Here is a 27,014-nt window from a genome sequence, read left to right as displayed (position 1 = left end):
TATTATTACTTTTGCTGTTTTTAAATTTTGATTAATGTCAGAAAATAGTACAACAAATATACCGTAAAGCATAACATTACAAAGCTTGATGTACGATTGGAAAATATGTACTTTATATTATTAACATATATACTGCATATTCAAATGTATATCATATGTTTTTGAATTACCATTAGTCTAATATTTAATCAAGTATTGTCAAAAATTTGTCAAGATCCTTGTACCATATAACAAGTGTAAACAAAGTATGCCTCATAAGGTGTGCAGACGAAAAGTTCAGAGTTTTAGGTTTGAGTTGATTTACTTTGAATGAATTAAGGTAATAGTAAAATAATTTCTTGTTATCGTCTATGGTGTCAACTGGTGCAAGTTTTAAAATACTGCGTGTAACTTCTCATTAAACTTATTTTTCAAAAAAGTTTCACAAAAGCAATTGTACCAATAAAAGCTTGACAAATCTATGAAATTTATTTAAAAAATCTAATATTTATAACTTTTACTCAGTAAATCTACATATTAAGTGTGTATTACATAATTTTGACTTTTTATTCTGAAACTTTGATATTTAAAAATTTTGACTTTTTATGCCAAATTTCTGACAAACATGAGCATTTTATTAATCATGAGTTACTTTTCTTCCTGATTTTATTTTACCTGTACTTTCTTTACTTTACTTTATTATTCATTTGACCCATTGAATTTTTGTTTATATATTTTATATAATAGTTTATATTTTCAATAAACTATTGAATCTTTATTTATTTATTTTTTAATCAAATTATTTATTTATTTAAAATAAAGTGTTTATTTTCAATAAACAGTTGATTATTTATTTATTATTATTTCGATAAATGATAGATTTGATGATCTTTATATATTTTTAATAAACTATTGACTTTTTACTTTTAATAAACTGATGAATATGTATTTATTTTGTATTTTAAAACAGTCTAATTTTTATTTATGTACTTTTAATAAACCATTGAATCTTTACTTATTTATTTTTAATAAACCGTTGAATCTACCTGGTAACGGTTTATCGTTATGACGTTGTTTATTTTTACCTACACTGCGATGACGTTGCACGGGGCGACGCGGCGGCCCAAGTAAAGATGGCGGACCTGTCGGGGACCGAGCTGTCAGAAGAGAAAGAAACAGAAATTGAGCTCAAGAAAAGACAGAAACGGCCGTGGGAGGATTTGCACAAGTCGGGCAAAATCAGCATAACTCCAGGACTGCCAGAAACGTTGGGAGTTTACGACATAAGCGCTGTCAGGAGGGAGCAACGAGAGCTCTCAGCAGGTAACCGTTGGGTCCCCTCCGCCACTACTGACGTTTCTACTGTAACAGCTGGTAAACTATAGACGTCTTCAATGTGGCCGTTTAGTTTACTCACCGCTTACTTCAGCAATAATACTGCAGTGACTTCGTGAACAAAGTGGTTTAACGATAACGGAGATATTTAAGTTAAATATGTTTGAAAACCTTCATAGTTTACTGTAAAGAGTCGAGAGCTATCAACGCTCGTTTACTGTCAGTGCTAGCTTGATTAACTGATAATGAACCCGCTCTTTCTCACTAAACGTGTCTGTAAAAACAAATATGTAACTGATTCTAAAGAGTAGATCTTTGAAACTAGCTTCTGGTCTTCCCTCTCACTATCTACGGTAGCTATTGAAGTAGTAATGTCTAAAGTTTGCTGCTTATAATTCATTGAGCATTAAACTTTGCAATCTGTTGTCTGCATGTTTGTTACGGTGTCTAAACAAACATTTTTCACCTCAGGGTGTCTTTAAATCATACTTTTCAGACATCATACATCACTTTTTGCAACTCAGGCAAGAATTTCAGTTAAACCATATTCTTACTGCAGATGTTTTTACTTAAATCATCATTAAAATACACTAGCATAAGCTATAGAAAGATGTTTGTTACCTGATTTAGACTGAAGATAAGTTCATTTCATGTCCTGTTGCTTGCAGTCTATGTGGTACTAAAAGGTCTTCAAAAGTCTTAAATTTAATTTGAAATAAACAGAACCTGTATACTGTATTAGTCAATCAACAGAAAATGAATCTGTAATTTATTTTTCAATCGAAAATGGCAAACATTTTCCAATCATTCCAGCTTCCCCAGGTGAGTATTTTAAGTGTTTCTTTGTCATATATGATGGTGAACTGAATATGTTTGGGTTTGGGAGTGTTTGTTGGGATCAAATAAGACATACAAATTTTCCATCTATCATAACACACATTTCTCACTATATTATATTTGATAGATGAAGCACATAATCGAGAAAATAACGCTACTGTAGTGATACCTCACCTGTCAATATCTGCTGAGCCTTTGGTCTTTTTTTTCATTTGTTGTCATTTCTTCAAACAAAATGCCAGATGTGGACATTTAAATTTGGACTCTGCAGATTAATCAAAAATGAAAACAATAGTTAGTTGCTACCCTACTGTAATGACTTCTCACCTGTCGATATCTGCTTGATTCTTTGACCTACTTTATGCAGTTTATCCTCTAACATCACATAATCTGATTGGTCACAGATTACAGTACACTGAAGTCTCAGCTATCAAACTTTACAACCATGCCTAAAGACTATTGAGGCACCATGTGTGGTAACAACTATCAAAATGAAGTATACGATTAAGTATGATAAAAAAGGTTTGCAGTAGAAATGGAGCTGAAATTGCTAACTGGGTCCCCTGTTGGTATATTTTATGTGACCTGCACACTCCTGTGACCCTTATGTGACCCTAGACATTGTAAATTTATCTAATCAAGACCAAGGAATGGGTACATCTCATGTTAGGCAAAATTACTTAATAAATATTGGACAGTATAAAGTACAAATATTAAAAACTCTTCCTAAGAAAAGATGCAGATTTGCACAAGAGGGAACATGCACAATAAAACTGAAAATACATTACACTGGCCCAGGTTTTATGAGTGTTAACTGACTGTTAACTTGATAATTCAGACATGCTTGTGTGCGCTAAATATACTTGAACCCATGGGATATTTTTTGCTTTGACCCCATTTTACCCCAGCATATTTAGCTCTCTGTGTGACTTAGACTTTAACAGCAAAATTGTTGCAAGTTGAGCCAACAATATACTGCCAGGTCGAGAGATGTTTAATGTACAGTGAACTCATCTTTGTCTTCAATTTATGAAGCATGAACATATTATGAACATATTTGTCAGGTTCTCACAGGTTGAAGTGAAGTGGAAAGAATTTAAAGACGGTATGGGTACATTTAGGTTTAACTCAGACTGAGACAATTCAACAAAATCAGCAACTTGGCTACAAATACTTTAGTCGTTTATTCTGTTTAGGGCATTTTCGCTGCAGGTTCTTCTGATGATTATTTCCTCAATTAATTATTTAGTTGTTTTGTATGTACAAATGTTCAAAAACAGAGCCCAAGGTGACATCTTCAAATAGCTTCTTTGTCCAACCAAAAGTCCAAAAACAAAATATATATAATTTAATTAATTAAATTCAAAGATATGGGGTGTTACAGGGCAACAGACAGTATTGTATTATATCAGTAATACAGCAGTTTAATTATGTTTAGCCACAGCAAGGCAACAAAATACAACAATATTTTTTCCCATGCCATGCCAAAGTCACTGTGTTTGTTACTTAACTTTTTCTCATTACAAAGGGTCCAGTTAGGCATATTTCACAAAGACTTTGATTTAGGATGATCAGCTTTTACATGTTGCACTGAATCAACAGTGAACTAAAAATACTGTTAAACCCCCAATTTTTATCATTCAGAGAAGTTTCCTCCTCTTTCATTTTGCAGTGTGACTCTCCAAAGGTTGGCGTTCTCATTGTGATGATAGCTGTCGTTGTAATTGTTGCAGACAATGGTCTTGTGGTAACACTGTTGCTCTCATGTTGTTCCAGATCTGTCGCTGGCGCGCTTCATTTGCACAGAGCTCACCAGAGGATACTTCCTGGAACACAATGAGGCAAAGTACACAGAGCGCAGAGAGAGAGTTTACACATGTATGCGTATTCCCAAGGAACTGGAGAAGGTAGTGTACAATACAAGTCCCGACATCAGCTGACCCTTTTTCTCTTCAGCTATCTCCATCTGTCTACCGTCATTCTCAGCAGCACACAGAAGGCGTCTACAGAGCAGAAAAATCTGCACATAACTGTTTTGGTCTGAGTCAGTTGAAAGGTTTAGAGTCCCTCTGCATGTTCTGCACAGAATCACAATAGACACAACAGAACAGATAAATCTGACTGTACACGTGTATATGTACATGTCTGAGTGTTCATGTATTGTACATGACTGTGTAAACACAGATTATATATGTCATTATGTCAAGAATACAGATTTTGCCAGGTTAATCCAACAGTCCATTCAAAAGTTGTTCAGTGTTCAGATTTACTCTGATTATAGTGCAAGTGGAATATTTGGTTATGCACAATTAGTCAAATTAATCTTTTAATTTTAAAACATAATTTTGGACTCTGTTAAAAATGTATTTGTCCTTATTTTGGACATTACACTGTATGGACCAAGTGATTATTTTTTAAAAACAATAATATGAATCAGTAGTGAAAAAAATCATTAGTTGTTTGTTCAACTACACACACAAACTCTTTTCCAATGACACATGCAACGAAAAGTTATTAACCACTGAATTATGTAACAGTATTGTATAAAAACAACATTTTATTTTGCCATGACTCACTGACCAGTATACTGTTGTTGTTCTTCCCATTAGTCAAGAGGTGGCACTATTGACTCGTAAGATGTGGATTCATCTGAACTGCGTGTTCTCTCAAGGAATTAGTCACATATTTCACAGTGATACCTGTCAATAACCTGTATACACTAGCTACACGTGTATTGCTTTTATATATTTATATTTATATTTATACATTTATATAAAACAGTCTTGCAAGAAATTCTACCTGCATGAAGGTTATAATCTTGAACTTTTTAAACAGTTTTAGAGAGGTGTTTCTATCCTCAGTGATATAAATGAGGTGTACAAAATAATAAAAACACCCGTTTAGGGCAGCAACTAACAATTAACTAATTATCGATCACTCTGCCAATTAATTAATTAATTAATCAATTAATAAATCAGAAAAAAATCATTATATATTTAGTTTTCTATCATATACAACACAGAAAATCCAGCAAACTAGTAGACGTAAATAAAGACCAACCAAGTCATTAAATTACAATTATGCATTAAAAATATACAATGGGGCTATTGAGGCTATCCTGTGTGTTTGCATGTGATGTAAAAGTCTTTGTACATTGTTTTCAGAGCTGAGTGCACCTTCTCTCAAGAGGAAATTCGTCTTAACAAGCAAGCTCATACCAACACAGCTCCTGCTGGTTTGGTTTTTCCTTGGGGGCAGGAGAGGAATGTGTGTAAACATAAAAGACCTCAATGACTTTACTATGTTAAGCAGACTGACCAACTTCATGGGTACCTGACAAGGCCCAAAGAAAAGTCACACAGAATAATCCACCAATGAGAGACAAACCCTCCCACCAGCTTCCACCAATACTCATCTCAGTGCCCTCATATTTTCCCAGTCAGAAGTAAGAGTAAGAAGGCATCAGATGGCTAAATGTATCTCTTGTAAAATTTTCTTTTTAAAATGACAAAACAATGACTCTTCTTATATGGGAGACTGTGAAGGTATGTCTGCTATGTAATTGGGTTTAGGTCAAATTTTCAGTCATTTTCTCTGATGGAAAAGAGAAGATGTGTGACAAAAATTTGACAGGTTACATTTTCGCACCTTTTTTTTATTATCTTATTTCATTTATAGGTCTTGTCTTTGTTTATCACAGAGAATGTAAATGTGACTACAGGCTGGACTGTAACTTTCTGATGATCACTGTTGAACTTGGAGGTTTTGCTCACTTCATATCAGTCACAACAACAAACGTTGTTTGACTTGGTGGTGTTGCTGTGTGACTTTTCCAGCTGATGATCTTTGGCTTCTTCCTGTGTGTGGATGCCTTCTTGTATGTCTTCACCCTGCTGCCCCTCAGGGTGCTGTTGGCCCTGCTCCGCCTCCTCACCCTGCCATGCTGTGGCTTCAGGTCAGAGCCTAACACACACACACACACACACACACACAGCCATATAAGAGAAGACCCTAACATTATATCCACAGATGTACATACAGACTTAAAATAAATCTATGTGTAGCCCCATGTAAGATCCAATCACATAGCTGCACACAAGCTACAGGTATAAATACACATCTATACACACTTGCAGATATGCTGGCAGCACAATTACAGCAACTCTCTTACTCATTGTCAAAATCCCAATAGTTTGTCGTCTTTGTTTGGAAACAAAGTAGTCAACAAGTCAATTTGAGAGAGGGGTGGGGGAATATTCACTGGTATTACGATTAACCTTATATCAGAGTGTGGTCCAAAGACGCACATGATTGGTCAGACAGTTTACCTGTGAATAGAATGTGTGTGATGTGACACAGATGAATGCAAATTGTTAATATCTCTCACAAATTTGTTGAGTCATTATGCCAGCCAAAGTAATGTCTGCCATGGTCATGATTAATTGTGTTGCCCTACAAAGCACATACATATAAGCAAAGAGCAAAAATAGATACATACAATTTATGCATCATGTGAATTAAATCATATTTATAGATGCACAAACACAAATACATGGATATTTATGACTCATTGAAAGTTGTGGTCAGATTATTCTGTTTTCTATATGAGTTTGATTATTTTTTTCTTCCATATACGGTAAACATATTCCCTCCAGACATTCTGTGTCTGTCCATGAATTCTTGTATACCAACTATCCAGGTTTGGCTTATTAGTGATGTACTTCTTACCAGGATTATGTTGCTGTCTACATGAAAGGAAAGCAAACTTGTTAGTTTAGGCCCGTGGATTCTGCTCTACGTACCTGGAAAATCTGATGATATTTCCAAGTCTTTAAAAGTAGGGAGTTTGTACAGAAGATGTAGAAAACAAAAATACTAGTTGTTAGTCCCAATACTCTGTGTAGATTTTAGCCAACTGTCAGTTCAGGTGTTGTGATACAATAATATGTTCTGCTATGCAGTTTTATTAACTTTAGTTTTCACTTTGAATACACATTAATCAAAATGTCAAGCAATTATACTTTTAAAAACGTACGCAATGTGGAATTTCAAAAGCAGTACAAGGCATTTGTACTCGAATCCCTGTGATGGGCACTGCCTCTCCTCCTGCCCACCTCACCCTCTCTGAATCTGTCTGATTCTCCCCTTGCCTTCCTCCCCCCCTGCAGGGCACGCACATGCCCCTACTGCAGAAGAAGCAGGTATGCTCCCACCAGCCTATCAGGGCTTTATAAATGTTATCCCTGTCCTGAACTGGCCTCCACATTTATTCACCGGTCTCTCTTCATCTCCATTGTGTCTGTTAATATACAGCTTGGCACTGCACATCATATCCCATTCTCCAAGATAAAGCAGCCATGTTGGTTCCTTATAAGTCCTGGTTTTGTTTGTTTTTTTGTTTTGTTTTTTTGGAACTCATCATGGGGAGGTTTGCTGAGAGTGCATGCTCATTCTCATCACTGTGTTGTTTGTCAGTGATACAACTGCCCATGCTCAAACTGGAGGGCTGCCTACTAAATTCAGATCTTCCACTGCTGGCCACTGAGCAGCTTTTCTGGAGCAGTTTGGAACTCATTTGCCCTGTTTAAGGGCATCTTTCTGCAGTAATTTGTAGGAGAGAAGAAACTGAAATCTCAGCTGCTCTAAAGAAGCAAATTGGCTATATTCTACTCAGCTTTCTGCTCATTTTAATCCTGTACACCAGGCTAATACAGTATGAAAGGCACATAGTGATGGCTACTTGGAATGCAGCACATAGCTGACTGCACTCAAACATAATGTTCATGTGTGTTATGGAGATAACGCTTATAGAATAGAGATTGTGAGGACTGCTTTGTGCAGGCTGCAGTGCCAGCAGGCTGCAGCAGCTTTGCATTCAGAGAGCCATGTGTTCAGAATTAGAGGCTGTATTCAGAGGTTTCTGTCTGCTAGCACCTTAACCACCTGAATACCAAAGCTACTATTTACCAACTCACATTTTTAAGAAGTGTGATGTGGTGGATTAGAACTGCAACAATAAATACATTTCTCGATTAGTCGATCAACAAACTTTGCTGACTGATTATTAAGTCATTTAACAAACAGGAATATCAAATTCTTCAGTTCAAACTTCTCAAATTTGAAAACTTTCTTTTATTGTTTCATATCAGTGAAAATTTAATATTTTTGTGCTTTAGCATTGGTGTTTTGTCTGTTGGTAAAACAAAACACAGCACTTTGTTTCACAACTTTCTGTTATTTTGTAAACGTATTGATTAATATGTTAATTATTTATTTTATTTATGTATTGTTAATTATTGATTATCCATTCAGCACTGCGCAGACACCTTCTGTTCTTTTCAGTGCACAGGAGGTGCTGTGTTGGACTGAAGCTTTTGTTATGTTGAACGACCCCCTCTTCTACATGAATGACTTCAGACCTGACCACTGGATAGAGCTATAATTTGGAAAACAAATCATAAGAAATCTTAAATATTAGGTGCATTTTCTTCATATTGGAATTCAGCCTATTTTTGCATTTTTATTTGCATTGTTTCATTTATCACATACATACAAGAGAAAACAATAATGGTCAAATGTTTTTATCAATATTCACCTCATCAGTGAATTACATGGATGAAAGAGTCCTTAATGAATTATATTGTATATTCATTGTATATTGTAGTGTATATTGTAGTGTGTACCTGTGTATTCACAGTAACATTTTTGTGGTTTTGAAGGCAATCATTGTTTTTTATTCTTTGGACAAAAAGGCACAGATGTTCTTCTCATCCTGTGCTCTTCACAGGTCTGTGCTCAGCTGCACATTGATTCAGAAGACAGTTACACTTGATTAAGCTAATTTACACATTTTTCTAAACTCAGGCCCTTTTATGTCAATTAGCTAGGAGTCAGCTCCTGAAATAGTCCAGATATCCACACCTAGTACACCCTCCACCCTGTCCCTATGAAACATGATATTTTAACTCTCTCGTGTTTTAAAACGTGTGAAGAGTGAGGAGTAGCCCCATTGATGTGATGCAAGATTAATCAACAGCAGCCAAAATGAATGAAGGTAATGATGGCTGTTAGATTAGTTCATTGTTGTCTTGCCATGTGCACTAATAAGTTGGTCAAGTACTAGTTTATGTGGTTTATGGTGATGTGGTGGAAAAACTTTGGCTGTCATTGGTGACAATAAGACACTGTTTGTCGCAGTGTGGTAAACAGCCAACAAAAACACAGTGTAATTAGGCTGTTTTAACATCCAAATCAGCAGGTAAGCATCAGAGGGTACCGTTCCTTTATTAAACTCAGTGTTAGAACAGATTCGGTCAGTAATTAGCCTGTGTGGTAAAATAGAGCAATGATAATTTTACTGCTTGTACCCTGGGGTGGTTGTAGACATATGGATCAGTCACACAGCTGATGTGGAAAATATGCAAGATGTGTTAGAATTAAGCTATCTCTGGCTCATCCCAGTTATCCCTGTCATAGTAAATAACTGGTTCTATGGATTTGTCAGCCCTCCTCTTAACATGCTCCCAGGCTGCCACTGCTATTAATTATGAAAGCTGCACATGTTTGAAACACATTATTACCCATTAAAAGACACATTTTGCTGTTCCCGCAGTATGTGACAGCTTTAGCCTGTGTGTTTTCTTCCACTCATTTGATCGTCCGACACTATTTCAAACATTTCTGTCCAAAATGCTGTACTCCTTTTGTTAAAAAAAAAAAAAGATTTATTTTCATGGAGATAGACCCTCAAACAGATATGAAGTTTTGTTATGCAGTCTGTTTGGTAGATAAGAACAACAAAGATTTAATCCCATAAGAGCAGATGTTGAACCAAAACAAAAACATATTAAAGGAGATAAATCTTATAAATGAGATGACTTTTAGAATGAAGGAGATACTAGCTTTAATATTTCATCTTGTGTATTTTGTCTTATCACTACTTGTTTCCTTTTCCTTTATGCCAGTTATCTCATTTTGAACAGAAATGATATATTTTTCCCAGTATGTGTTACCCTACTGTTTCCTTGCATGGGATGAATAGCACAGATCATTCAAAGCCAAATAACAAGCAGTAAACAGTGGTACTGGTCTGGGAGTGTATTAAATCGTGGGTCCACTCCCTCATCACTTGGACCCTTTTGCCTCACTGAATACCAGTGTTTTAGCATTATTAATGCCAAGTTTGAGAAAAAAAATGTGAGTGTCAATGTTGTAAATATATGTATGTGTTCACACAATCATAGACACTTATTAGCTTGATAAAAATGTTTGTGTTTCTCAGCGTATACAGTGGGGTCCAGCAGTATGAGCCCACTTTCTCATTTAAGTGAATGAGAAAGACTTCTGGGCCACACTGTATTTACATATGTTAAACTTTGGTTTACTGCACTGTGTATGTCAGCATGCAGGCCTGCATTCAAATATGCAAAAATGTTCTTCAGATGTCTTCTTTAAATGTCTCTAAGTATTTGTCTAGATTCCACAAGTTGATGTTTTTGTGTGTTCTTGTGTGTGCGTTGTCAGCGGGTCACGGCTGCTGCAACCAGCGCAGGTGTGTGACATGCTGAAGGGCCTGATCCTGGTGCTGTGCTTCTCCATGATGCATTATGTTGATTACTCCATGATGTACCACCTGATCAGAGGACAGTCTGTCATCAAACTGTACATTATCTACAACATGCTGGAGGTAACTCACAGTGTATACACTAATATCTGACATTTATACAGCATCGCTTCAGGCATTTACACAATATAAAAGAAACCTATTGATGCATTTTCAGTAAGTATTCTGTTATGTATCAGATTTAACAGTATAATTGTGCTTAATAGCTGTGTGTAATAATGAAATGATAAAACAGTATCCCTCTAAAGGCTAGAAAGGATGTGCCGATTAAAATACAAATGCCCTGTCAAAATTGAATAAAAATTCATAGGTTATAGGTCTTGGTCCTCGGATATTATCTTATCTCAAAAAAGAACAAACGGGATAGCAAAATTAATATAGACTTTGTTTTGGAAACAAAGTGATTACACAAACCAACTGTAGGTAAGATAAAAGTGGAAATGAACTAAACTTCTGATTGAAATACATAGTATTATCTTATTATGACCTTATCTCTGCTTCCTTTGTCAGGTGGCGGACCGCCTCTTCTCCTCCTTTGGTCAAGACATCTTGGATGCTCTGTACTGGACAGCCACAGAACCCAAAGAAAGAAAAAGAGACAGTATAGGAGTCATCCCTCACTTCTTCATGGCCGTCTTTTATGTCTGTATCCTTCTGGTTCAGTGGAAACATATTTGGGGAATTTGAGTCTTAAATGACAAGGTTTGGAGTTTTTAATGAAGGAAGTTCATCTCCTTCCAAATTTTTTTTTTTTCAACAGACGATGGACAATTACAGCATCACTTAATGCTCATATTTAACTAGTCATTTGTGAGCTCTTTATGACCACTTGAGAGGATAGATAAAGACTTGTAAATGCACCAGAAAAAACAGAATTAGCTTCATTCTTGTTTTCTTATTGCTAGACAGAAACACTGATTAAAATTGATTAGTTTTTGCTTGGTCTGGAGCAAGGATGATGAATTACAAGTGTAAACTAGTCAAGTTCAGTACACTCTAACTTATCTATAGTTTTCTTAAACTTGTGTCTCTCAATCCTACAATCAGGGCAGGTAAAGTTTTTTTTTAGTGAATACACTGTTGAGATGTTTGTATGATTAGGTTTACATCACTATACCATACTTTCTAAACATTAAGCCGAGTGGCCTTCAGTGAACAAGCGAGCAGAGGGTCTTGTTCAAGAAAATTTCACAAGGGCAAAAGTGTTGCTGTTCACAGGAGCCGTTTTCAGGCATCAAATTAGTGGTTTTGGTCAGGAGATTGTCTTTGTAACTGTTAAGTTGCATTGCTTGTAGCAAGTTGTATTTGAGTGGTATTCAGTGTTAACTTGGTTTTTAAATTAGCTTTCCTGAGCAGCTGTCCTTCAGTCCTCCATGCCATCCTCATCATGGTTCAAGCCTCCACCCTCAACGTCGCCTTCAACTCCCACAACAAGTCCCTGCTCACCATCATGATGTCCAACAACGTCAGTACACAAATATACACACATACAGTGCACATGCAGATAGGCACATGCATATGCAACCTAAGATATTATAGATTACAACAAGCTGCTTGATGGATAGTTTAAGCAGCTTCACTGTTGCATAAACAAAATATGCATGTGTGCTCACAAATTAAATTGTACTTAAATTATTTGTTAGCAGATGTGTCCCAGAAATATTGGTGATGAAATCCAGCTGCAACATTATAGTTTGTATTGTTTGTATCATAAATCCTGCTAACTGCATTTCTTTCTTTGTGTTTCTGTTCTCTTTCAAACAGTTTGTGGAGATTAAAGGAAGTGTGTTCAAGAAATTTGAGAAGAACAACTTATTCCAAATGTCCAACAGTGGTAAGATAGTCAATGTCATATACTTCAATTAAAAAACATTTTTACTATTTTTTTTTTTCCTTTCATGGATGGATGTAATAGATGTGTGACTGCCAGTACTTGATTCTGAATAAATTTTTTTAGCGCCAACTATAATAGAAATTCAAAACAGGAAACTGTCAAAGGCTTAATTCCTCATCAGGAACCTTTTATGAATCGATCAATTTAGCTTTGAAAGAAGAGTACAGACATTGCTATAGGATTGAATACATGCACGTTTCCTCTTCTATCCCCAGAGGCAGCAAGTGTTTTTATTTCAGTCACTTTAATTGTACTCTAATGACAGCAGAAGACAATAAGGCTCAATCAGCTGCCATTTCCCTCTCACTGTTCACTCAGACCTTCTATCATTGCCTGTTTGTGGAGCTGAGCTTAGTTGTAACTAACATGGTAGTATTGGTGTAGATAATGGTGTGGTAAACATTTACTGCAGTGTCTTTATATTACACTAGATGGATGTTTATAGACTGCAATACTGACCAAGATTAAAACAATTGTAAATTTTATTTCATTGCATAGTTTTTAGTTATGTGCTGCACAATTAAACTGACAAATCTGACAAATTTAAAATGCTCTTTAGCACCATTTAGGGCCACACATACAGTATACACAGCATTAGCAAACCAAGTTCATTTGCATAATATATGTCATGCAAAAGGGTAATTTAAAGTGCTCTACATAATGCATTAAAACACAAAAAGAAAAAAATAGCAAAAAAAAAACAGCAACAGCATAAATACAATAACATGCAAATTAAAGAATAGAAACCTAAAGATAATGAAAAATTTAAGAGCAGAAACATAAATACAGCAAAGAGGGGCAAAATGGTTCTGCATGGTTCTGACATCCGTGGTTCTGGGTGCATGTCTGGAAAAGTCTGAAAAAGCATTGAACAACAAAAAAAGTATTAAAAAATCTGAAATTTACTTAACAAAGGTTTTACATATTTTCTCTTGCCTGACAATTTTATCAAAAAATGAAATTATCTTACATTAACATATCTAAATGATTCATCTATTTCTGCCACTTATCCCTGATCCAGTTTGGATCGGTTTAATTAATTATTATATGATATGATAAATCGATAAATAATCTTGAGCCATATTTTCCCTGTTGGTTTTCTTTCGTTACTTTGCTCAGTCTGAGAGTCAAATAGGTATTAAATTTCAGTCTGTGCGGCATTTAAAAGATTTTTAAAAGTCTTAGAGTTCACTTGGCAAAACCTGCAGAAACCCTGATTAGGATAGGGAGTGCGGGTAAATGCAGTTCTAGTGCAGATGTGTCCTGAATGAAGATGTAGTCTTTACTAACCACATTTTCTTAGCCAGATTGTTCCAGACTTGAGAAACTGTAATTGCAAATATGATTATTTTATCCTGCAGATATCAAAGAGCGGTTTACCAGCTACGTCCTCCTGCTCATCGTCTGTCTCAGGAATATGGAGCAGTTTGCATGGAACCCAGGTAATTATTTGTCTTCATAGACTTTTTTTAATAACACAGTTATTCAATATCTACCCAAGGTGTGTTCACCATAGTTTTCTTAACACAATGGTCAGTACTTGTCATAGGTAAAAATTCATTCTTCCCTGCTGTTCCACATGAGGCACTGCTACACATTGGAAAGTCTCACCTCCTGCAAACCTCAGTGAATGAGACAGAGTAGAGTGAGGGGTGTTTCTGTGTGACAGCTTTCTGAAAACAGTCAGCTCCTCCTGACAGTCTCAAAGCCAGAAACACAGTAGATGACAGACATGGCCTGTCATCTGAAATCAAAACACTGATGTACTAATACTAGCAGAGCTTCAGCCTTCTGTTGCTGAAGAGGAATAAAAATCACAAGTCCCCTGTAAAATGTTAGTTATAATCTCTGGATTTTTTTCATGTAAACTGACATAAGCCATTGAGGTGTATACTTGTAGCATCAGAAAGTTATCAGACTTTCATTTTTTGCTTACTTAATTTGGTGTAGATTAAATTTTACAGATAAAATCACAATTTTTCTATCAGCATCATTCTACACTCGAACCATAATGACAAAGTGAAAACATGTTTTAAGAGATTTTTGCAAATCTATCAAAAATCAAGAAACTGAAATATCACATGTACAAAAGGATTAGTTGCTTATCATGCAATTAGCACTTATTTCCAAAATAGGAACAGCATTATTGTTATGGAGTTGTCTTTCTGTCCACCTGACAAATGTAAGTCTAATATTCACTCTCCTTTAAGCTCTGTTTTTGTTCTGTACCAACTCCTGAGGGAAATATCTGACTCTGAACCCTCCTACCCCCTAGTCTCTAACTGTGTCTGTGTTCTGTTTGATGGCGATCAGGTAGTGCACAGTGGGTTTTTAGAGCAAACTGCTGAAAATAACACTATGAGAGCTGTGAGACTGAACCAATACAGTGAAGTTGCAGACTGTGCAGCTGAACAATGATCTGAAATTCACTGTAAAGCTCATTAAACTGTCAAGCTGAAGTGAGCTGCAGATTCAAGTGGTAATTCTGTGTACATTCATCACTATGAGAAACCCATTTCATATTGTCACATTTTCTTTACTTTGTCATCTGATAAATTATTATAAAAAATTGGACAAGATTGTAACTTAAGTGTCAACGGTTTGAATACTGGCTCAGAAAATCTCAGTGCTTTGGAGCAAAACACCTTAATAACTACACCTAAGGTTCTAACAGAGTTAAGCTCCATCTGTTGCTCATGTTTCACTTTCATAAGAGTGGCTAACAGAAGTAGAGTGGTTGTATCTGGAGCCTAGTATTTTGTGGGCAGATTGTAGACAGTATCGAGGGATGGCTTGCGAGTGTGTGTGAGAGTGTGTACACTCTCTCAGCATAAATTACAATTAAAAATTATTTTCATTTAACACATAAAATTGCTTGTGCTCTTTCTTTCTTCAGACCATCTGTGGGTGTTGTTCCCTGATGTATTCATGGTTGTCACCTCTGAAGTTGCTGTTGACATTATTAAACACGCTTTCATCACAAAGTTCAACGACATCACTGCAGATGTAAGGACCAAACCTGATGTTTCTAATCCATTAACAACTTGTCACAGACAGTGCGTGTATAATACTGTATGTAGTCTGTTGCTTTTTCACTTTTCTCATACTCTGTTATTTTTCTTGCCCCACCCCTGCAGGTGTACAGTGAATACAGAGCCAGTCTGGCCTTCGATCTTGTCAGCAGTCGACAGAAAAATGTAAGCAAGTGTCTATTTTTCATATCACCATCATTATACTTGCATAAACAGCACTGAGCCTACGCAGCTAATCAATGCAGTTTTGTTGAGTGCTGTAATCTGTGCTCATCTGTCACTGTGTAGGCTTGTACTGACTACAGTGACTCAGTGGCCAGGAGGATGGGCTTCATCCCTCTGCCTTTGGCTGTTCTGGTAAGAGAGGCTGCAGTCTGTTGGTATTCACAAACTAAATACCAGAGGAGTTAGTCATTGGCACATAAACATTCACTAGAACTTCCTCCAAACTTTAAACTTTAATGCCTTTAAAATATCTGAAAATATCTGCTTGATGGGTCTCACTATCATTCAAATGAGATTTTTTCATCAGATTTTCAATTTATTCTGCTTTGTAACGTTTTAACAGCTTATCCGAGTGGTGATGAGCTCGGTGAAGGTGCAGGGAGCACTGTCATACACTTGTGTGTTCCTCTTTTATCTTGGGTAAGTCTTTAGTTTTGTATTGCTAATGTTATAGCAGGATATATTTGTAGATTGCCCTGCCCAGCATCCAGACTGAGGGAACTTTTAAGCCTTGTATTACTGTGCTTGTTGTACTGAGCATAGCATTTTCATCTTACATTTGCTGTATATATTTTAATCAGTTGTATAAAATAAGCTCAAGAGGAGATTTGAAAGCTAAGACTGATTTTTGTTGTCAGGGTGTTTGTGCACATTAATATGGTGATAAGATATATGCAGTTATTCACTCCCTTTCCTTATTGAAGTGCAGGCTTAAACCACTGAAAAGCAGATCAAAATCTATATTTCCATATGTTTTAATCTTAACATTGAATTAATTTAATCAATGATGAGTGAATATTTAAATGTTTTTTTAATTAGCAGTGTCAAATATGCATAGAGACTTGCACACAGACACTCATGTTCATTATACAGATATGCTTGCAGAGTCTCTTGAATGCACACTAACACATGTAGGCACTGTCATAAACACACGTTCAGAATCAGAGACATACACAGTTACATAAGCTTTAACACTGTGGCCTCACATTCTCCCTGTGCTGAGCTGCTGATAGCCTCGCTCATTCTCATTTGCCGGATCCCATCGGGCTTGTACCACTAAAGAGTTTCCCTCAGGGTGAAGAATACAATGTTGTCATCTCTAGTGCCATCTCTGGCCTTCCCCACCCCCTGATTTAAAAATAGCTCTGGCTTGACCAGAACGCTGTGCCTTGGCAAAGATTCAGCCGCGCTGACATGCTCTCAGTCCAAAACACCCTGTCACAGCGAGCGGTGGTCCACAGACCCAAATGTGTCCGTCTTTCTCTCATCACAGTGTCAGAGTTTGGGCCTTATAGCGAAGCCCAGAAACACAGAAGGATGGTGCACATCAACATCCTGGTGTCAGTGGTGGGATATGAACAGAAGCGACTGAAACCAGATGGTAGAGGAGATTCATTATAGCTGTGGCCCAGCTCGAGACAGCACTGTGACATCTCAGCACTGAATAACACCTCTTCACTTATGACTAAGTGATAATCCTCATTATTTTTTAAAGTATATGTTTTAACCCAAATGTACCAAACTTTATAACTTGGTGCTAAATAGATCAACCAAATGAATGAAAAAGCGCACAATGCAGGATGATGATTAAGACTTGTCTTTATTATTTTGCGTGTCAACATCTTCACAACATTAAGTGCTTGAGGGCTCTATAAATGAAATATATTATATGCATTATTATATTTACTCAAAGCATGTTTTCAGATTGCCAATACTGGTAATGCTTTGTCAAAGTTTTAGTTTTATTTTTCAAGAAAAAACGGTTTCATCTGTAGCCTGCTACAACTCCATAGCAGTTGTTTAAGAAAGAGAGGGAGTTTTTGATTCTTCTGGTCAGAAATGCACCCTTCTAACTGCAGCCTTCTTCCTCTGTAGGCTGGTTACACTTAAAGTGTTGAATAGTATTGTGCTCCTGGGGAAGTCGTGTGTTTACGTTAAGAGGGCCAACATGGAGGACAAACTGTTCGAGGGGCCCTCGTCCACTCCATCCTCCTCTGCGAAAAGCCCCAGCAAAGCTGACCAGCCAAGATGTTCCACTCCTTCAGGTAAACCACAGACACCTGTAGTATCAGCTCTTTGTGTAGTGCTTCGTCTGTATGATGGAATGAAACTAGAGTTTACCTATACATGTCATTTATGATTTTTTTAAAGCCTGTCAGATTTATCTTCTATAAATCCATATAAGATACTCTGAGATAACAGTGTGGTGCATGTATACATCCATGTTGTAGAATAGCTTGCAAAAAATACAAAATGTTTCTCTCAAAAAACAGCTCTTGTACAGTCATCAATATTAGAACCAGTCAAAGATTGAATTAACTTCAAGTGTATTTATAGGCCACTGCATTTTAACTAGTTTCAAACTGTAAATAGAATTAAAGTCATAAGGAGCAATCACATACCCATGTCGTGCCTTCAAATTAAATAATACTTCTGCAGCTGTAATTGAAAACATGAATGCGGTTGATTATATTCATGAACCTTCAGAGAATTATCACCTGTATCTGCAGCTCTTCTCAGCCCTCAACTCTTGAAAACTCACAGTAAGCTATCTGCTCAGCATCAAATGGCAATCTGACTCAGTGACCAGCTGGTGAACAAAGTGGAGCATTTAGCAGCATTTAGAGATTTCCGTCAGGAGTTGGTGATGACCAAAAATAGAGCTTAAAAAGAGTGAACATTGTGTTAACATTTGTCACATTGACAGAGACACAACTCAAACAATAATGTTGCTAAAGCATAGTTTTTTGTGTCTAGTTACCTTTTATAATAAACTTTCTGAGATGTTGTGTTGTTGAAACTATACTGGTCCAGACAGCTATTTATTTATTGCATAACTTGAATTACACACAGGTTTTTGATCACAAAATAAAGGCTTAAAATATTTTACATATGTAACATTTGGGTTTTAGTTTATTTTGGAGACATGAAGTGTTCACGACCAAACCAGTCTCCTTCTGCTTCTCACAAATAGATATCTAGTAAATGAGATATCCTAAATGAAAGTACTGTCTTAGCTTGAAAACTGTTATTTATATCTAACAATAATGTTGCTAGTAATGATTTACATATTATTTGACAGCTGCTTCCAGTGTTTGTCCAATGCATGCACTGTAGTTACAAAAGCAATGCTTAGCTAACTTGCTGTGCCGAAGAGAAGAATCGTGTTTATATTAACATTTTTAGGCGTTTAGCTGACACTTTAATTTACATTTTAGGTATTTAGCTGACACTTGCATCCAGACAGATTTGTCAGCAGGTAGAAGCTCAGTGTCCAGCTTTAGGCAGCTCAAACATCCCGTGTCTCTGGTGGAGCATAAATCAAACCTGTGACCTTCTGGTTGTCAAGAAGTCTCTCTAAATATCAGACACTGAGTTTGATTCAGTCAAAAACAGGTGAAAATTAATCTAGGTAGCAAAATGGTTATGGTTAACATAATGATCGTTCTTTGCATAATGCTTGTATAATGTGATGTACTCTTGTGGATATAGCTCCAACTAATCATTATTTCATTATCAATAATCGCCCAAATATTTTCTTGGTTAATCATTTTGTAGTTGTTGTATGAACTTATTTTCTGCCAGGCCGCTAATCAATTAATCTGTTAATCATTTTTCATTAATTGTGGTATTTGATCAGTATCGTGAAATAAAATTATGGTTGATGCAGCAGATACAGCATTTGGCATTTTGAGGTTTTGACCTTTGAATGTAACACTTCCAATAGGCCAGTGAGTTTCTAAAATGAAGTTTCAAAATGTGTCAAAATTGTACCAGCAGTAATTGTTATTTTAATACACTAAACTTAAATCATAAGATCAGTCTCTCTTTTGCAAGGATATAGCAAGTTCTGTGTCCACAGCACTGAGTGTTGTGGAAGATTGAGCCTTTCAGTGACAATCTAAGTTTGATGCTTCAGATTATTTTGTAGATATTACAACTAAATTATAAATTTGTTAATTGACAACCAATATGCTACTGGAGCATACATTTTTTTTCCTGTCCATTTAAATTAGCAATCAATAAATTAATCTTGAAAATGATCAGCAGATTTGTGAATGAAAACAGTTATTAGTTGCTAGACTGTCAATGAGAGTTCACAAGCCAACTCTCTGCAGAAAGAGTGAGTTGCACTCTGGAAATACTTTGGATTTGGGTCAGTAGACAGCAAAACTGTGGAACCTCGAGATAAAGTTGTATGCAAGCCTAGCCTACCATTCCAGCACTAGCACCCTGAGGACAGATCTCGAAAATATGCACCCCAATGAGCACCTATACAAGTAATTATATCTCTCATTGTATTGGTTTGTCCTCTTATGGACATAATGCTCAAAAATAGATGTGTTTTTTATAAGAAATAATAGCATGTCATTTTTGGCTAATTTTGGCAGTGTTGCAGCCCTAAATTTAATGTTATAGAAGTTAGGGCCTTTCTGTGATCAAAAACAAAAACAAGCTCCTCTTTCCTACATATAAATAATTACATATGAATTTCCTAATTAAGATTCAAGAAAATATATTGACAAACTGTTAAAGAGGTCTTGTACCTAAAATCACAGACACACACAATCAGACACACAGATTTGGAGGTGGCAGTATTTCCCTGTCATCCACAGCCAAAATCCCTGCAGTTCTTTTTCTCCCGTATGTGCCACAGATCAGCCTGCTGCGCTGAGCCAGGAGCTTTAATATGACAAAGATCCTGATGGTGCATCATGTCATATCAAACATCAAAGCTCCTGCCACTGCTTGTGTTTCAAATGAATCTGGTTTCTCAGAAAGCTTAAGGTACAGGGCTGCAACGTGTAGAGTATAAGAATAACTACTTTGAGATGGAGGCAAAATTAATGTGCATCTCTTCTTCTGCCTCCCACACATTTAGCTGCTGGGATTTGAACCAGTGACCTCAGATACCATGCTCACTTTTCTAACGTTAAACTACTTTGGTCTGTGCCTTGAGCTTCACCTGCTCTCCAGTGGATTCACTGCACAATTATGTTCATCTGCATGTCTTTGTCTTTACAATGATCTGGATTCCCATAAAACTAAGATATGCCATCTGTCTATACTGCATGTTTTTGTCCAGAGGGCAGAAATGGGTAATGAGCAGATTCTAAATCAGCCATTTCAAGCCATATGGTGGTTAACTTTTATTAAAGCTCACATATCTTCCAGAGAAGAAGTGGGGAAGTCCTGTGTGTGTGTCACTTAAATAACAGTTCTTTTATTCTTCTGTAATGTAAACACTTGAGGACTCTATACAGCACTTTATTTATAGTAAAATAGTAAAACACAGACAGAATGGGGGACTGTAAGAAATAACTAACTAAATAGAAAACATATTGTTATATGGCGCTATATAAAGAGGCTTAAATGTGAATTAATTGATTTCTTTTGACCACTTTGTCTGCAGAAGAATAAGAAAACAGTATTGGCATATTATCATGTTATCAAATTGATATGGTGAACTTGTTAGTGGACAGTTGCCTGCTGCCTCCAGTAGACCAGAGGAGAATTCATTTGGAGTTCAATATTTGTTCTCCTTTTAGCTCTGCTTTAGTCTCCACCAACTCCCAAGAAAAGTGCCTGTTTTTGTTACTAACTTTCTGTCTGCTGTTTGGTGCCGAGCAGATAGCATTTAGTCAGTTAATCAGAGTTTTTCACCGCAACAGCTGCCTGCTGCAGCTGGAAAAGAGGTTTACAAGAGTGCTGAAACTAAACCAGAGCAGTAAAGTTGACAGCATAAAACCAAAACAATGAGCTGAGAGATGCTGTAATTCTCTGTAGTGCTGAGAGGAGCTGCAGTTGGGTGATAATCCTCTATGAGTCTGCTGCTCCCAGCATCCCCTTTCACACGATGCAAAGTAATTTAATTCATTGTTAATGTAAAAATATTAATTAGAGCAGTTCCACTGACAATATAATGTAGTAATCAGACCACATTTTTTCATCCTGATATCAGAGCACCCTTCAAAACAAATGTTTCAAAGTGGTTCACAAACAAAAAGCATTAATCTTTACAAAGTATCAAACATACAATAAAAGCAAGAAAGTTATATTACAACAAAAGCATCAGTTAAGAAAAGTGAGGAAATATAAATGGGACTTAAGACTTTTTTAAAAATGCAAATAGAGTTGGATGATGTAATAGTGAAAGTTGGGCCCTGGGAACATCCAACAGGCACCGATTAGTCAACCAGAGAAGGTCTAGGTAGACTAAAATCAAAAGTTACACCTACATTTTGCATGTTGACAAAATAAATGAGCATAATGACAGTCTCATCCTGTGTGGTTTGTCATAGTGAAAAATAAGCAATACATCATCATGTCAGAATTTTATAGAATTTGCCATGGTAAGCCAGGGTTGTCAAACAAATAAGAAATAATATGAAGTATGCTTGCATCAGTTCAGAAGCAACCCATGTAGCCTAATCATAAAATATGTTGCTGACATTACTCCATTCATTTTCAGTATCTCAACTAAACCAATGCCAAAGCAATAAATAAATCAGAGAAAGTGAGTTGGGTGTGTGCTTCATCAACACCTATACTTTATTATGAAGTCTTAGCTGATTCAACACTGAATTATTTAGGCAGAATTGAACATAATACTGAATCAAACCAAAACCACACATTTTCTAATATTCTGTTTGCCTCCAGTGTCTGTTTTCATGGCCACTATCATATTTGAAACCCTTTTTAATGCCTCACTCAAACACACATATATACACACTCTCTATATACTTGGTGTGTTGCAGTAGCTCTGTCTGCAGTAAGAATTGGAAGTTTGTTGTAGCCAGATAGCCCAGGGCTGGGCGTTGTCTCTGTGGACAGACTTGTTAATATCCAACGCTGCTTCGCTCAATTCTCTCTGATATGATGAATTATTCTGTTTGGTTGATTTTCCTAATGTAATACTCACTGTGTGCTAAAAGTTAAAAGGCTTTGCAGTGTTTTCTCTTAATATAATGCAGTGGATTATTACAAACCAACTGTACTTCTGTATGTTGAGTGTCAGCTTCCTTTTCTGGCTACATTTCATTGTTTTCCTGCTTTGAAAGTGAGCAGTCAGGTGGGTGTAGGTTGTCTGAGTCACTTCCTGTCACTTAACCCAGAACAACTACAGTCGGTCCGTTACAGGCTGGAAATTGCTGCTCTAAGACAGCACATCCCCTTCTTCCATGTTCCACCTTCTTTCTCTTCTTGTTCTAAATTATAGAAAAATAATAAGTCTTTCAGGCACTCTTGCTTCTGCGTTTAACATCCCTATATGTTAGATGATGCAGGAGTCACCATCAGTTTGTGGTCCTCTTAATACAGATCTAACAGGCAGTGGGAGAATACTTTTACCTCCTTTTGATGCTCCTTATGACCCATGAAACAGAAACCCACAAAATGTACAGGACAGATACATGGAGGGGAATTGTTTCACTTTTTGTTCTTATGTTGTAACAGCAGATTACATCCAGTTTAGCACTAAAACAAGTCAACTAATCAATTAATTGATTGAAAATTGATTCAGTGTCCCTTGTTCATGTCTGTCTAGCAGATTAATATAAAAAATATATGAATATAAATTGCATTGGATGGAGTTGCGTGGACTTAATTTGGGTGCAGTGGCTTCCTGGCATCTCCACTGGCGGCCTGGCGACTTCAGTGAAATCAGTGACAGCAGGACTCTGAGATTTTGGACAGAGCTAGGCTAGCAGTTCCCCCCCTGCGTGCAGTCTCTATGCTAAGCTAAGCAAATGAATTTCCAGCTCCAGCTCCATAGTTCATGCAATCAATCTTCTCATCTAATACTCAGCAAGAAAGCAAGAAAGCAAATCAGCCTATTTCCCAAAAATGTTGAAATGTTATAATCAGGTTTTTAAAGAATCTGTTTTTGTATTTGCACATTCAAACTTCATATTCCGTGGATAAACCCTTATCATTGCGAATACTCTGAAAGAAACCAGGACACTGTTGCATGTATACATCTTATCTAGGTTTCTGAAAGCTGCTAACTACCTGCACAGGTGCATCTTCAGACACGTGACGTAACAGAAGCGCAAACAATGGCGACAGCAAGAGCACCTCACATTTAAAGCAACCAAGAATTCACTCATCCATATGTTGTCATTTAACTTTTTTCCCTCACTACTCTTTACAGGTGAATCCAAAGTGGAGCAGATCCCAGTCACACCCTGCAGCCCACCATCATCCTCCCCTTCTTCCTCTGTGACCACCCAGCCAACTCCCAGGACTGACTTGTTTCCTCCACTGCCTACCAACACCTCTCCTGCTGGACCAGCAAGCCGTCCTCCAACTCCACCACCTGAACCTGAACAACCTGCAGCCTCACTCCCCAAAGAAGAGGAAGAGGAAGCACAGGCAGCCTCTGAACTGAAGCACAGGATTCCCAATAAAGACCTGCTGGAGATCGACCGTTTCACAATCTGTGGTAACCGCATTGACTGACCAGCAGCAGCCGCTGATGTAGCGATTAACCACTCAGGAAAGACGGAGAGCAGAGGCCTCTCAGCCGAGCTCTCCTGGCCAACAGCAGCAGAAAGCTGAGTATTTATTAGAATCAGTCGCAATACAGTAGGTTATTGTGAACACGGACACAGTGTGAGACAGTCCTGCTGTTTGCTGAAGCCTGAAGTCAAGCAGTTTGACAAAGAAAACAGCAGGAGAGAGCTGGTGTGAGTGTGGCAGCCCTGTCATCAGGATAAAATGGCATCTGTCAGCGTGTGTGGAGGTGTGACGATGGTTCAATATTTAGAGTGAGAGTGTGTGATGCAGCGCATGTGTGAGCACACAAGCACTTCCTGTGTCAGCAGCACCGGGACCAGAAGATGAGAAGTTTCTCAGTTCGCTTAGCAGCCAGAAAACAGTCAAACTTCCAAACTCTTATAAAAAAGTTAACACCTGAGTTTTTTAAATTGCATCAAGTGTTTCCTTTTTCCTCAAAAAAGATAAAACAAGTAGGGTTCTTATTTTTATTTTTGTCTAACACCAACCCAATTTTAAAATGTAGAAAGCCTTCTAAGAGGTTCCTTCCACAAGGAACTTTAAGCCAGTGGTTCCCAACCTGAGGGTCAGGTCCCCCACAAGAGGTCATAAGATAAATGTGTTACAAGGTGAATGCAGAAAAAACATATTTCTGCTACACAGAATTATGTTTAATTAGACTTTCCTCTATTGTTTACAATTTTTCTTTGACCTTTTTGGGTCTAAAAATTATTAAACAGAAAAGAACAACAAAAATGAACTCTTTAGGCTGAATTGGTCACAACAGGTTCACGTGCAACTGGTAATGAGGAGCTGCAAACAGACATTGATTTGTTTCAAAGGGTCAAGAGCCAAAAAGGTTGGGAAACACTGCAATAAGCAGTCACACACTGGTCCCATTTACTGCTCAGTTTAAATGAAGACTAAAGTTTATACCTCAGTGGGACTAGTTTGCATTTTAAAACAAGGCATCTTTTTACTTTCCAGTAATGGTGTTACAAACATAACTAACAACAGTGACTTTTAAAGTACAGCTTGAAGTGGAGCTTTTCGTTTATACAGCCAACAGATAAAGTCATTTGCAGCCCACACGGAGCCTTTAGCAACTAAGAGACCTTTAATTAAAAGACCAGTCAGCGTATAACAACAGAAGCTGCTGGTCAAAGCTGCTGCTTCTACCAGCCGCTCACAGACTGATTTCCTTCAGACTTCATAGTAAGAAAGTACATCGTTTTCGCTTTGTCCCCCAGGACTAACATAGAATGAGTGTGATTTTGTTTGCGAAATTGTATTTAATTTGTATTTAATTATTGATTACTTTTGGTCTGGAGAATGTTTGCACTGATGGACCGTATTGTCTTAAATACGACAGGTCATGTTTCTCATTTGACTCTCAAGTAATGTTCTAATGTTTACATCTTAGAAAAATAGAAGCAATATTTCCACAACAGAATGCCTTTTTTGCATGTGTGTTTTACATTTTGTCAACTGACCTAGTGAAGTTATCTGCTATGATTTAAACTTTTATTTTGCAATGAAAAGTCTATACAGACAATATATAACAGGCCAGTTATATATCATCAAGTTTTGATCTGTCGCCCATGTTTGTAATTGAGTGTAAACAAAATATAATATATTATTCTTTCTAACATTATATATCAGAGTGCTATAATCAAAGTCAGGATATAAAGTTCCTGCAGCCATGCCAAATACTTCAGTTATGTCAGAGAATCTCATCTAAACTTGTTAAGATCAGATTAATGGTACTTCATGTAGCATCTTATGGTTCCTGCCATCTGTACATACTGTTATACTTGGAGTTTTTTTCCTTTCAGCTGTTCCACAGTGACAGTTTTGCGCATCAAGCTAAGTATTTTAAACAGAATTATAAAGACAAGTACAACCAACTGGTATAAGATCAAAAATTATTGCAACCATCTAGAAATCAATTCTTATAAAGTTCCATTTCTTTCTGGTGCACTCTTCTTATCACTCTCAATTTATTTGAGAATTTAAAAGGTACTTTACTGCCCTGTTAACGAGACACACATGTATTAACAACAATATATTTAAAGTTATCGCAATGTAAAGTGGAGCCTCATGTTTTACTTTAAGAAGAAAAAAGATGTATATATTGTTTACACATATCAGCATTGATTTAATTCTATTTGGGAGAAAAAAAGCTGTTTATAATGTTCATTACCATTGTAATAAGGAAAATAGTTCTATTTTTGGAGCTGCCAGTTGTGATATGATATTTTTTGCGTGTGAAATCTGACTCTTCTCAGTCATGTAGTTTTGCCAAATGTCTCGTCTCCACTGGCCTGAACTCAGCCTTGTTGTGGTCGGTCGGGCTTAAAGTCTCTACTGTCCGCTGGTTGAGCCTTACTGGTCCCAGTCTGTACCTGGCTGAACCATAACTGGACCCGGCTGAGCTCTACTGAGTGGAGATGAGGCAGAAGTGTTCTTATGCAAGCTGCGATGGTCCAATACACTGCCTGCTTTGTTTCATCAGTTTGGTTCCTTATTTAATTCCTACCTTGATAATGTATGAAAATGCTCTCTTTTGGAATAATAAAAAATTGTTTCTAAA

At 36.8% G+C, this 27,014-nt stretch overlaps 1 protein-coding gene across 2 annotated transcripts; it reads left to right on the top strand.

The window, feature by feature from the left end:
* Nucleotides 1-1,077: 1,077 nt before the first annotated feature.
* tapt1a (transmembrane anterior posterior transformation 1a) lies at nt 1,078-27,014 on the top strand. 2 transcript variants are annotated; one of them, XM_071458390.1, is made up of 15 exons: nt 1,078-1,302; nt 3,928-4,058; nt 5,988-6,106; nt 7,320-7,352; nt 10,675-10,837; nt 11,285-11,420; nt 12,142-12,239; nt 12,539-12,608; nt 14,030-14,110; nt 15,565-15,674; nt 15,806-15,865; nt 15,989-16,057; nt 16,269-16,345; nt 17,801-17,970; nt 24,078-27,014. In XM_071458390.1, exons 1-15 carry the CDS (start codon nt 1,113-1,115, stop codon nt 24,383-24,385), a joined length of 1,815 nt encoding a protein of 604 aa, XP_071314491.1. In that variant the 5' UTR covers nt 1,078-1,112; the 3' UTR covers nt 24,386-27,014. The 2 variants fall into 2 exon arrangements, with proteins under 2 accessions (XP_071314491.1, XP_071314492.1); XM_071458391.1 differs by lacking the exon at nt 7,320-7,352.

This window comes from Trachinotus anak, unplaced genomic scaffold (genome assembly GCF_046630095.1).
Source record: "Trachinotus anak isolate AG129_WGS33_773 ecotype Australia unplaced genomic scaffold, CSIRO_AGI_Tana_v1 ptg000021l, whole genome shotgun sequence".
Taxonomy (NCBI): Eukaryota; Metazoa; Chordata; class Actinopteri; order Carangiformes; family Carangidae; genus Trachinotus; species Trachinotus anak.
The sequence above is the reverse complement of the archived record's forward strand: the minus strand, read 5'-3'. Positions and strand labels throughout refer to the sequence as shown.